The 13347-nt window shown below is 42.1% G+C and overlaps 1 protein-coding gene across 3 annotated transcripts in view; it reads right to left on the bottom strand.

Annotated features, from left to right (window-relative positions):
* SH3PXD2A (SH3 and PX domains 2A) overlaps positions 1 to 13347 on the bottom strand; it is a 312517-nt gene that overhangs the window by 187012 nt on the left and 112158 nt on the right. For all 3 annotated transcript variants that reach the window (XM_044297873.1, XM_044297874.1, XM_044297875.1), the window contains one exon: positions 6315 to 6390. In XM_044297873.1, coding sequence (XP_044153808.1) covers positions 6315 to 6390 — 76 coding nt within the window. The remainder of the gene's footprint in view (positions 1 to 6314; positions 6391 to 13347) is intronic.

The raw sequence follows: 13347 nt of genomic DNA, 5'->3' as shown, positions 1-13347 counted from the left end.
AGGTCGTCTGTGGCTATAAATGCAGACATAGAGAAATCCAGACTAAATGCACCACTGTGCTCTCAACACCTACTGAACAAAAACCCAAGGACTGGTCTCCGGTGCGACTCCTGCAAAAGAGGTTCTGTCCAGTAAAGACAAAGTCATGGGGGCACTGCAAACCTGACAAATAAGATGAGAACCAGCAACGCTTCCCCTTTAAGAAAACAACTGGATTTTGACTAAATTAAACATAAAACTGTATTTTACTTATACTCTTAACCTTTGCTAGCAGCATGAAAGAGATATAGAGGGACGCTAACCCATTAAAGGGGTTGTGTCACTTCAGTAAATGGCATTTATCATGTAGAGAAAGTTAATACAAAGCACTTACTAATGTATTGTGATTGTCCATATTGCCTCCTTTGCTGGTTGGATTCATTTTTCCAATCACTTTTTACACGGCTCATATCCCAGAGGTTACAGCCACAGGGGCAGCACAGATACGAGGAACTGCCGCTTGCCTATAGCAGCAGAGGGTCCCATCCACCAGTGAGCTTGTGCTTTTTTTCTATAGTGTGCAAGCACGACCACCACTGCTGGATTGTAGGGTGGTCAAAATCCCTGGATAGTAGCAAGTGTATAATGAGATAGAAAAATGAATCCAGCCGGCAAAGGAAGCAATATAGATAATAACAATACATTAGTAAGCGCCTTGTATTAACTTTCTCTACATGATAAATGCCATTTGCTGAAGTGACACAACCTTTTTACTTTCACACTTGCAGCAGAGTATTCCGGCAGGCAGGTCCGTCGCCGTAACTGCCTGCCGGATCCGTCAAAACGCATGCAAACTGATGGCATTTGTCATACGGATCAGGATCCTGAACTGTATGACAAATGCATTGACATGCCAGATCAGTCTCTACGGTGTCATCCAGAAAAAACGGATCCGGCATTTATTTTTTTCACATTTTTTGCGGTCTGAACAGGTGCATTAATGCAGGTCAATGGGAAAAAATACCGGATCCGGCAAGTGTTCCGGAATTTTGAACGGAGATAAAACCACAGCATGCTGTCCTGAAAAGTCAAACAGACTGAACTGAAGACATCCTGATGCATCCTGAACAGATCGCTCTCCATTCAGAATGCATTAGGATAAAACTGATCAGTTCTTTTCCGGTACTGAGCCCCTAGGACGGAACTCGGTGCCGGAAAAGTATAATGCTAGTGTGAAAGTACCCTTAAATTACATAACTTTTGTATGTACAGTGGTCCTTCAAGTTACAATATTAATTGGTTCCAGGACGACCATTGTATGATGAAACCATTGTAATTAAGTAATTGGTTCCAAAGCCCCAAAATGTCATCCAAGATAAGAGAATATGAAGATTTAAGAAAAATAAGCAGATAACTAAGAGAGATAAGACAAGTCCTTACATATAACAGGAATAGCTGCTAACTACACTGAGCAAAAATATAAACGCAGCACTTTCGGTTTTGCTCCCATTTTGCATGAGCAGAACTCAAAGATCTGAAAAAAATGTCTACATACACAAAAGACCCATTACTCTCAAATATTGTTCACAAATCTGTGTTAGTGACAGTGAGCACACAATCCATCCCAGCGCACAGACATATCAAGGTGCCGATTAGACAGCATGAATATTGCACAGGTGGGCCTTAGAATGGTCGTCCTGGCACCAATTAATATTGTAACTTGAAGGACCACTGTACATACAAAAGTTATGTAATTTAAGGGTACTCTCACACTAGTGGTTTTCTTTTCCGGCGCTGAGTTCCGTCCTAGGGGCTCAATACCGGAAAAGAACTGATCAGTTTTATCCTAATGCATTCTGAATGGAGAGCAATCCGTACAGGATGCATCAGGATGTCTTCAGTTCAGTCGTTTTGACTGATCAGGACGAAGATAATACCGCAGCATGCTACGGTTTTATCTGCAGCCCAAAAAACTGAAGACTTGCATGAATGCATTTTTTTCCATAGGAATGTATTAGTGCCGGATCGAGCATTCAAAATACCGGAATGCTGGATCTGTCCTTCCGGCCTGCGCAGACCGGTAAAAATGTGAAAAAAGATACAAGCCGGATCCGTGCAGTACTACCTTTACCCAGCAGTGGCTGCTGTAGAGGAAATGCATGACTGACCCCCCCCCCCCCCTAATTTGCAGGGGTTTCTGAGGCCCAACCCAGAATAGGCAGACTTTATTTCAAGGACGGGTTATCACTGATGCCTTGATCTATCAATAGAAGAATTATACAAATAGAATGTCATCGGCCAAAAAATAATAGTTAATACTTGTCTAGAAGCAAAATAACTGCAAAAGCTGTTAATTAGGACCAGCGATGAGGAAAGTGACGGCTGGCAGGATACTGCAGTGCGTAGTTGGCACTGAATGTCCGCTCTCTATTTCCTATAAACAAGCTTTTGCATGCGTTATCCGGAATACTACTGGTTTCAATTAGAGGGCAGAACGATCGAAGATACAAGTCACGTATTTTTTTTACGCGCAGATGTTTGGCAATGCAGACCCCGTTGATTTCTGCCACATCCTCTGCTCCTTAGTAACCCATTCATGTAGATGACACAAGGGTAAGCGTCATTCCAGTGCAATACTGGCGCACGTCACGTCTCATAGCGCTTCTCACAGTGTTCTGTGCCTCTTGAGAAAAGATTAGACTCTAGGGACCATGCGTCTTGTATTTTTCTTATTAGCTGCAATATCTGGTTCCAAGCTTCTAGCCATTAATGGACAACTGGTGGGAGTCTCAACTCCAAGAGCCCCCCATCCCCCCAAAAAAAGAATAATGGAAGCATCATGACACCCAGACAAATGTGGCAGTGCCTGGTACTGCATCACCCCCATTAACTTGAAGCTGCCACTGCCCCTTCATTCTACTGAGTGGTGCAGGTCCCGGAGTTGGAATTGGACCGCCAATGCCCATATATACTGTATAATTTCACATGTAGCAGACAGGAATTTATAATTTTATATTTTGGAGGTGCAGGTTTGTACCTATGACACTGGCTGACCTGTTACATGTGCGCTTGGCAGCTGAAGACATCTGTGTTGGTCCCATGTTCATATGTGCCCGTATTACTGAGAAAAAGGATGGTTTAATATATGCAAATGAGCCTCTATGAGCAACGGGGGAGTTGCCATTACACTTAGAGACTCTGCTCTCTCTGCAACTGCCGCACTCTCTGCACTGATTCACAGGCCAGGCAGTAATAATGTTATCACACCTGGAACTGTCAAAGTGCAGGCGGCGCTGCTCTTTCAGAGAGAGCAGAGCCTCTAGGAGTAATGACAACGCCCCCAATGCTCCTAGATGCTAATTTGCATATAATAAAACATCATTTTTCTCAGCAATGCGGACACATATGAACATGGGACCAACACAGATGCCTTCATCTGCCAAGTGCACATGTAACAGGTCAGCCAGTGTCATAGGTACAAACCTGCTGACAGATGCCCTTTACACCATTTTCACATCCTGCTTATTTGCGATTTTTCTACTGAAAACTTTAAAAATCCGTCCAAAATCAGATTTGTTTCGCTGTCACATTGGACTTTTATACATTATCCTGACATTTTGTAACACGACTTCCAGCGTCTCAGTAAAGTGAACCTCACCCGCTAATTCAATAATCCAAGAAAGGTAGAAAGTTAAAGAACTCAGGGGTCAATAGAAGACATTGACGAATCTGCCCCCAGGCTCTTCAGACGTATGTTTAGAAAGATGAAGTGAAACAAAATGAAACATTGTTGACACTACAAACAAGGACGACAATCAGCAAGTTTTTCTTTGGTCTGATGTCAAAAAAAATAAAAAAAAGACCCAGGGAGTGGACTTTTCCAAGCCTCGGTCTGCCAAGTAACATCAGCGTTATGGGGATTCCCACTGACAAGGGCTGATTGTGTTGATTTTGGTGGGAAAGAACTGCAAAATGATAGAGAAGTACAATGTATAAGTCCCTGAAGGAACGTTCGTCCAAGAACAAGCTCTGCACAGCTTTCAGAAGTGCATTTGACAAAATGAAGCCACAGACTGTATACATGACATACATGTGTAAGTACTTGTGGGTAACAGATAGTAGGGAGTAGTAAACTCAATTGTAACAACCAGTGCCAGGGAGCTGCTGCCAAGGCAAATAATATTACGGGATGGATCAAAAGAAACCTAGATGCAGAGGAGGAGTTCTACCCTTATATTCACTAATCAGACCCACACGTGGATTCTTGTAAGGCTTGGAAACTGTTTGAAATAAGACATAGCATAGCCCAAATAAGTTTAAAGGGGTTGTTCAGCCTGTACTAGGTTATGCCTATCCTCAGGATAGGCCCTCACTAGCTGATCAGTGGAGGTCCAACACCCCACACCTCTGCCAATGAGCTGTATGAAGAGAACGCAGTGCTCATGTGAGCGCAGTCGTCTCCGCACTGTTCGCCACTGACATTGCAGCAGTGAGTAGGTGTAATTAAAGCTCCTCTGTCCCATTCACTTTAATGGGACGGCCTCTTGAATAGGAAGGAGCCGTTAATTGAAGGGAATGAGACGGCGTAGTTGTTATTACACCTGCTCGCCGCTTCAATGTTGATGGCGAGCAGATAAACAGTGAGGAGAACACAGCGCTCGCATTCTCTTCCTACAGCTGATCAGCGGGGTGTCAGGACTTGGGGCCCCACCGATCGGATATTGATGACCTATCCTGAGAATAGCACATCAATATAGGATAAGCAGACCTCTAACCCCCTCCAAATTCCCTTTTTATTAGATGCTTGTGTATAGAAGAAAACTCAATCACGCCAACATCGCTCAGTGGTTAGTACTAATGCCTTGCAGCGCTGGGGTCCTAGGTTTGAATGCAACCATGGACAACATCTGCATGAAGTTTGTATGTTCTCACTGGTTTGTGTGGGTTTCCTCCGGGTTGTCCGGTTTAGACATACTGATCTAGATTGTGAGCCCCATTGGGGACAGTGTGATGCTAAGGTCTGTAAAGCGCCGCAGAATATGTCAGCGCTATATAAGTGGGGATAATAAATAAATAAATCACATCTGCCCATCTAGGAGAAAAGACCTTGTGTGCACTGTATCCTGAATGTCTACTACTATCTGGAGAAAGAAGCAGGCTGCGCCTGCCAATCAAGGCTCATCTACAGCTGCTGCCAATGGCACCAATGACAAGAAAGGGAGAAACAAATCTAACATGTAAAAAAGGGAAACAAATACAGATACACCACAAAGGGAGGCAAACATGCAGTACAAAGGTACACATACAAAGACAAAGTGCAAAAGGCACTCAAAATCCAGAGTATCTCCTAAGTAATATACATGTGACAGAGGGTTTAAAAATGCAAAAGCGAAAACAATTTGATGGGGTTGTCGGTATTTGTCAATGGGCAGATCCAGCACTCTTGTTATTTTTCATTTTTCTGCCCCTGTGATGGAGCAATCAAACAGATTTTAGCAGACGTGTGAATAGATACTAATTTTCAGTTCTCTTTGAGCAAGTGGGAGAAGACTAGCTGCTATGATGTCTCCCATAGAGTGCACATGGAGAAAACAGGAGATACTGCTCCCTAAACCTCTTTCACTCAGATTCACCATATAGACATGATAGAGAAGTAATGAGCAATACTGATGTGAATGAAACACTTGGGGTGAGATTTAACACTTCCTATCAGCTGCTTCACCTGCATTGTTCCATCCGCTACCCTCTCCATAGACTTCTATAGGCATCTGTAATCTGATCCTTTAGTGAGATGATAGACAGTCTTGGTCTCTCAAGATAGATATATCACACAATTCAGAATACATTTTACGTTTAGGAACAAGGGAGTGTGGTATCAGGGGGATGGAGCCGAAGCCAAAAAGTTTCTTATATGAAGTTTGTGGAAAGGTTAGTGGCTATTTAGGCATACAGAGACGTCTGCAATGCAGACACTTTAAATAAAAGTTAAAGGGGTCAACTTACAAAATGCAACCGGAAACTTGAAAATATAGTAGCATGTTTTGGGTCCACAATAGTAGGAAGCATAGAAAACCACCCGGCACAACCCCAATATGGTATAGGCAGAATTCAATTATGGGTAATCTGAATGCAATATTAAGTGAAGTTACGAGAAAAGAAATATGTAAAAAAAACAGGGCTACATAGAGAAACATGGAAAATAATCGAAAACATTAAGTGGGCACTATGACTGGCATGACATGCGCACTACAAATGGAATGATTTGTACTGTGGCTAATACTGCACACTATGATGTATGCATTATGATTATTATATACACAGAATTTTTGTTTTACCTGGGAGAAATGGTATTATTCTTTGCTTTGGATCTTTCTGTCCTGCTTCAATAGGAAACTTATCCAAAACTTGCATCTGTAACAGAAATATTAATATACCGTAAAGATCAATGGCCAAAATGTACACATCAAATAGTATAATGCATACGTACGCTGTAACATAATCCGTAACCCATATGACATTAATAATGCTATAGTAAAGGACTGGAACCACATTACTACTATTTATACTTCTCCACACCTTTGTGTGGGTTTTTGATGCTTTTTTTTCCCCACTCTCCGAACTATAAAGATAGGTTGAATTGCCCCATTCTGTGGGTCTAATGCAGAAAAATGAGATCTCCTTCGGGAACGAGGACTAATGTGAGAGGGGGAAAATCTGTACAGCGCTGATAAAAATGTTGCTGCTATATAGGCAACGGAAATAAATACGTTAATTGCAATTTTCTAATATATAAATTTCCAATATATTTATAAAATGGATAAATAAAGAGTATAATTACAATAAAAAGCTGCTTTCTTCCAAAAACAGTGCCAGGTTGTGTGTGGCATTGCAGTCCAGCCGCATTCACTTCAATGGACGTAAACTACCATACCATGCACAACCCATGGACAGGTGTGGCACTGTTCCTGGAAGAAAGCAGCCATGCTTTTCTAGTCCTGGACAACCTTTTAAAGGGGTTGTCCGATATTTTTAGATTGATGGACTATCCTCAGGATAGGTCATCAATATCAGATTAACAAGGGTCAAACTCCTGGCATCCCTGCCGATCAGCTGCTGGAAGAGGACACAGCATTCCAGTGAGCATTGTGGCCTCTTCCTAGGCCAATGATGTCAAGTTCATCGGTCATATGGCCTAGGTGCTGTTCGGTCCCATTTAAGTGAATGGAGCCAAGCTGCAACACCAAGCACAGCCGTTATCCAAAGGATGGCGCTGTGCTTGGTAAGCTACAAGGAGGCCACGGTGCTCATCAGAGCGCCACAGCTTCACTTAAAAAGCTGATCGGTGGGGGTGCTGGGTGTCAGACCTCTGATGATCCAATATTGATGACCTATTCTTAAGATAGGCAATCAATATCAAGATCTTGGACAACCTGATGCCTTGCAGCACTGAGGTCCTGGGTTCAAAACCTGTAGCTGGCCAGCTAAGACCTGTCCTAGGCTGCTAATATAGCTTGTGTGTTTATACAGCTAAACCTGCCAATGAACTATGTTTGTGTGTTAAAGACAAAAGCAGAGTTATTTACAGTGAGTTCATGTTTGGATGTCATGTAATAGCTATATTTTGTGTTCACAGAAGCAAAAAAGATAATGTGCCTTTAAAGGGAGTCTGTCACCAAAATTCGACAATATAAACTGCTTACGTGGCGCTCTAGCACAACTACACAAGATTCCAATGGTACCTTTGTTGTATTCTTCTGACTTTCACCAGCTGAAAAAAACATAGTTTTATCTATATGCAAATGAGGGCTTGCAAGTGCCCAGAGGCAGGGTTCTTGTTGGAGGTGCCCAGGCTGCTCTGCCTTCTTTTCATATTACCCCTCCCCATCCTCTTGCTGGTCCCGCCCTATAAGGCTGTTTCATCATCCCAAGTACCGGCCGAGATCCGGCGCATGCACAGTTCAGCGCCAGCCCGGGCATACGCACTACGATGCCCATTGTGGGGAGCGGCATGAAACCAGAGGAAAGGGGGCGGACCAGAAGCAAGCAGGGAGACTGGAGGTAAGCAGAGCAAGAGAAAGGTAAGTATATCCACATTGCAGTGAGCATGCCCGCCGGATCTCGGCCGGTACTTGGCATGATGAAACGGCCTTACAGGGCGGGACCAGCAAGAGGATGGTGAGGGGTAATATGAAAAGAAGGCAGAGCAGCCTGGGCACCTACAACAAGAACCCCGCCCCTGGGCACTTATGAGCCCTCATTTGCATATAGATAAAACTATGTTTTTTCAGCTGGTGAAAGTCAGAAGAATACAGTTAACAAAGTTACCATTGGAATCTTGTGTAGTTGTGCTAGAGTGCAACGTAAGCAGTTCATATTGTCAAATTTGTGTGACAGACTCCCTTTAAGATTCATTATATAATCACAGCCAGCCTCACACACAGCAGGAGTTTTGACCAATCACAGCCAGCCTCACAGACAGCCTGTGTGGGAAATCCCCCTAGCAGGAGCTGCTAGAATCATTACACCAGAGGAGAGGAGCTGAACAGACATTCACGCCACTAAGAGCTGTGTTTTATGGAATAAGAGAGGCCAAAATAGGTATTTAAAACAGTTATATAATGGTCCTACTGTTAATATAGTGATTAGAAATGTATATTGAACTAGTTATATGTGTGTTTACTTACAGTTCCACCAATTGAAAACTACAAATTCAATTGCAAACTACAAAGTTAACAATCCAAATTCCATATTGCAATCCAAATTGCATACAACCATACCAGATCATACTCAACCAATCTGCAAATAGTTACTGCTAACTGCATACTGCAAATTAGTTAGACCTCAGATATACCTCTCAGAGAGATCATAAAGTGCTTAAATAACTTAATGCGAGAGTACAGATACTGAAGAGAGAAATATATCCACCATTTTAGGGCTGCAGCTAACGATTATTTGAATAATCGATTAGTTGCCGATTAATTTCTACGATTAATCGGGAAAAACGACAAAATTACAAAACAAACCGGTTTATATGATTTTACCTAAAAAATTATGTTCAAAGGCCATATTAAAACAAATTGTGGATGGCACTGTTATGGGGGGGGATCTGTGGGTGGCGCTGTTATGGAGAGGGGGATCTGTGGGTGGCGCTGTTATGGAGAGGGGGATCTGTGGGTGGCGCTGTTATGGAGAGGGGGATCTGTGGGTGGCGCAGTTATGGAGAGGGGGATCTGTGGGTGGCGCTGTTATGGAGAGGGGGATCTGTGGGTGGCGCTGTTATGGAGAGGGGATCTGTGGGTGGCGCTGTTATGGAGAGGGGGATCTGTGGGTGGTGCTGTTATGGAGAGGGGGATCTATGGGTGGCGCTGCTATGGAGAGGGGGATCTGTGGGTGGCGCTGCTATGGAGAGGGGGATCTGTGGGTGGCGCTGCTATGGAGAGGGGGATCTGTGGGTGGCGCTGTTATGGAGAGGGGGATCTGTGGGTGGCACTGTTATGGAGAGGGGGATCTGTGGGTGGCGCTCCATAGCAGCGCCGGCCCTGCTGCTCACAGCAGACTAATCACTTACTGCATCTTTATTTTACCTTACAATCGTGACGCTCCAGTAACAACTAACAGGCAGAGAGGAGGGCGGCGTAACGTCACTTACTCACGTAACGCACCTGCTCCGCCCACTTTATGAATGAAGGAGGCGGAGCAGGTGCGTCACGTGAGTAAGTGACGTTACGCCGCCCTCCTCTCTGCCTGTAGTTGTTACTGGAGCGTCACGATTGTAAAGTAAAATAAAGATGCAGCGACTTAAAGTAAACCGCCCGCCCGCATAGCAACGAATCGGCGATTATTCGATAACTGGATTCGTCGACAACGAATCCAGTTATCGATTATTATCGATTAATCGTTGCAGCCCTACACCATTTTATGCTGAATGACAAGATTGAACAGTTGAACCACCATCTTATGCATACCACCATTTTATGAATCTTTATTCAACACGTGTTATGTACACGGAGGCGGCAGTGTTCTATATGAAGAAAAGTTGAAGTTCATAAAGAAGTTACCGTATTTCAAGCATTTGGTGTACTCTTTAAACCTACTGTTTCCATAGAACAGCGCTAGATGAATTATAGATTAACAGACAGTCTGGTTAGATTAAAAAGTCAGAGATATCAAAATTATTCTAAGGCCACAGCGCCAAAGGCACTTCATAGTGCTGCACCTGCCACAAAACCAACTAAAGACAACTTCCTGCCTTGAGTTTGTATGTTCTCCCCATGTTTGCGTGTGTTTTCTCCGGGTTCTCCAGTTTCTTCCCACACTCAAAAGATTAGGGGACTTTAGATTGTGAGTCCCATTGGGGACAGTGATTGATTGCAATATCTGTAAAGTGCTGCAGAATAGGTTGGTGCTATATAAGTAAGCAAAATGAATATCGATAACCTGTCCGGAGAATAGGTCATCTATATTAAACACTCGGAAAACCCCTTTAAACACAAATGGCTCTACAAAATTTGACTGTTAAAAGAGGGAGAAAAAAAGATGCATCGATGACTTTTTCTTCATCTGAAGTAGCATCACTGACTTCACGTGGGGTAAATTTGTTATCTCTGGCTGTAAAAATATTAGTCCTTTAGGTAGTTACATATATCAAACAGGCCTCCAATATGTTTTGGTGGGGCTGCCCTAACACATGTTCCTCGCTTAGCCCTTGGTTTATTTACCTATGTGTATTTTTAGTCAGAAGGAGCTGGAAATCATCCAAAATGTTATTTTCAGGATTGAAGGATATTTCTCACTAATATAAATGTACTGATTAAAGCTCACAATCGTATGGAAACTGTTAGACTTGTGCAGTCCACTTATGCCCAACTTTGGTAAAAGTTGTAAAGAAAAAAAAAAACTCTATACAGTCTTCTAGTGGTGGTCACTTGTTTGTCTAGTAATGTAAGGAATACTGTATACCTTAGACCACCCACCTAATTGAATTTTACTTCAGAAGAACAGATGTTACGCCATTTGAAAAACAAAGTTGTATTTTTACGCAGTCGTACATAATACATGATAGATGGAAGCTTTATTTTGCTTGCCTTCAAACAGGACGTTGGGCAGAACTTCTAAGTAAGAAAAACTTCCTTTAAAAGAAAAAAGTGTGGGCTCCAAAATAAATCATGGACATGGATACAAGCCTTTCAGAAATGCACCCCCATTTAGATGAGATTTTTCTGGGATAGGTTTTCAATCCACCAACCTTCTCTGCATACTAGACATCTTTGAGAAGACCACCCCCATATAGAAGACCATTTTGCACTGCAATTGTGGGTGAAAGCTTAAAAAGATGAGTAAAGAACCAATTCTACAACTAAGCAGATGAAAGAATAAGATACTCTAAGGGGCATGGCAACAGCATGTTGATCGGCGCTCAATACCTGTATTTACACGCAGTAATTATCTTTAGTATGAGAATAAACAAATCTGTGATATCATTGGATATCCCAATACAGTTACCAGCTCCATTAACAGTGCTTTTTTCCATTGCCAGCTCCTGCCAAGAACATCTAAATTGATGGGTATCAGATCAAATCTTAAGGATAGGTCATCAATATCTAGAAGCCGAACATTTACTGTATGTATAATTCCAGCCTAAAGGAGGGGCATGCTTCTTTCTTTAAGAATGTGTCTTAACCACCTAGCAGAATGTAGGTCAGACTTTGTCGGTGGAAAATTTAGAAGGTATAACGTTGGGTCTCAAGACTCTTTTTGGTGAAGGTCTTGACTTCAGCCCCAAAAAAGATCTTCATTGGGCATCAATACAAAGTATTAAAGGGGTTGTACCATCTGGACACTTATCGATAGAATTGGATCCCATAAGAGGAACTACCCATCTCAAGGATGGGACCTGAGTTGGATATAGGACAACCCGTGTATGTGTAGCCACTCCTCTATTCACCACTATAGGACTTTCATAGTAGCTGGGAGCTGGCTTGGCAACCTTTGGAAAGCTCGTTGCACTGAATGGATGGGTGGTCACTCATGCATGGCTTGTAGTCATTTTTGCTGCTCCTGTTTTTAAGCAATGAGTAAAACTAATTCCAGCACTGACTAAAACAGTTCTTTCTTTTTTATGATTTTTTTCTGTAATTACAAGAAATTGCTTAACAATTATTTAAAAAACATGTGGCAACTCTACATTAATGTTCCTCACAGATTAGGCTTATCATTTCACCAACATGCAGATCAATAGCATAGTTATTGCATTAATATTAGTTAAAATAATCAAGTACAAGTTTTGGGAGTTCACTTTTGTCACAAACGCCAGGCGTACAAGACTTTCAGCTGTTTCCGGTCACAGAACCTAGCTTTGGCCATCAGCCCAATGGTGTCTAATAAACTGCAGCATAAATGAAGCCAGATGTATAAACATATGCATGCAAGTGGAAAGAAACAAATAGATGTTCATGTAAACCAATATCTGTTGTTCACAGGAACAATGCAGCCTATAAAAAAACACAGTACTTGTGATAATTGGACGACAGTCCAACATGACATTATCCTTTTTGCCCAATATGTCACCCTACTTTCATTAATGCAACCATCCAAAAAAGCAGGGCCAGATTTTAGGGAGGATAAATGGCAAAGTTGCCAAATGGCTTCCACCACCTGGAAACCTGATGAGGGCTGATATCCTGCCTTCTGTTTACAGTCTTCAAAAAATTGGGGATAAGATTGGGACATCCAACCCAATATATTTTAACCCCTTAAGGACCAGGCTCATTTTCACCTTAAGGACCAGGCCATTTTTTGCAAATCTGACCAGTGTCACTTTAAGTGCTCATAACTTTAAAACGCTTCGACTTACCCAGGCCGTTCTGAGATTGTTTTTTCGTCACATATTGTACTTCATGACACTGCTAAAATTGGGTCAAAAAAGTTAATTTTTTTGCATAAAAAAATACATTTTTTACCAAAAATTTTGAAAAATTAGCAAATTTCAAAGTTTCAGTTTCTCTACTTCTGTAATACATAGTAATACCCCCAAAAATTGTGATGACTTTACATTCCCCATATGTCTACTTCATGTTTGTAGCATTTTGGGAATGATATTTTATTTTTTGGGGATGTTACAAGGCTTAGAAGTTTAGAAGCAAATTTTGAAATTTTTGAGAAATCTTCAAAATCCCACTTTTTATGGACCAGTTCAGGTTTGCAGTCATATTGTGAGGCTTAGATAATAGAAACCTCCCAAAAATGACCCCATTCTAGAAACTACACCCCTCAAGGTATTCAAAACTGTTTTTTCAAACTTCATTAACCCTTTAGGTCTTCCACAAGAGTTGATGGCAGATGGAGAAACAATTTTGAAATTTCTATTTT

This window comes from Bufo gargarizans, chromosome 6 (assembly GCF_014858855.1).
Source record: "Bufo gargarizans isolate SCDJY-AF-19 chromosome 6, ASM1485885v1, whole genome shotgun sequence".
Taxonomy (NCBI): domain Eukaryota; kingdom Metazoa; phylum Chordata; class Amphibia; order Anura; family Bufonidae; genus Bufo; species Bufo gargarizans.
Note: the sequence above shows the minus strand (reverse complement) of the source record. Positions and strands in the feature narration are given on the sequence as shown.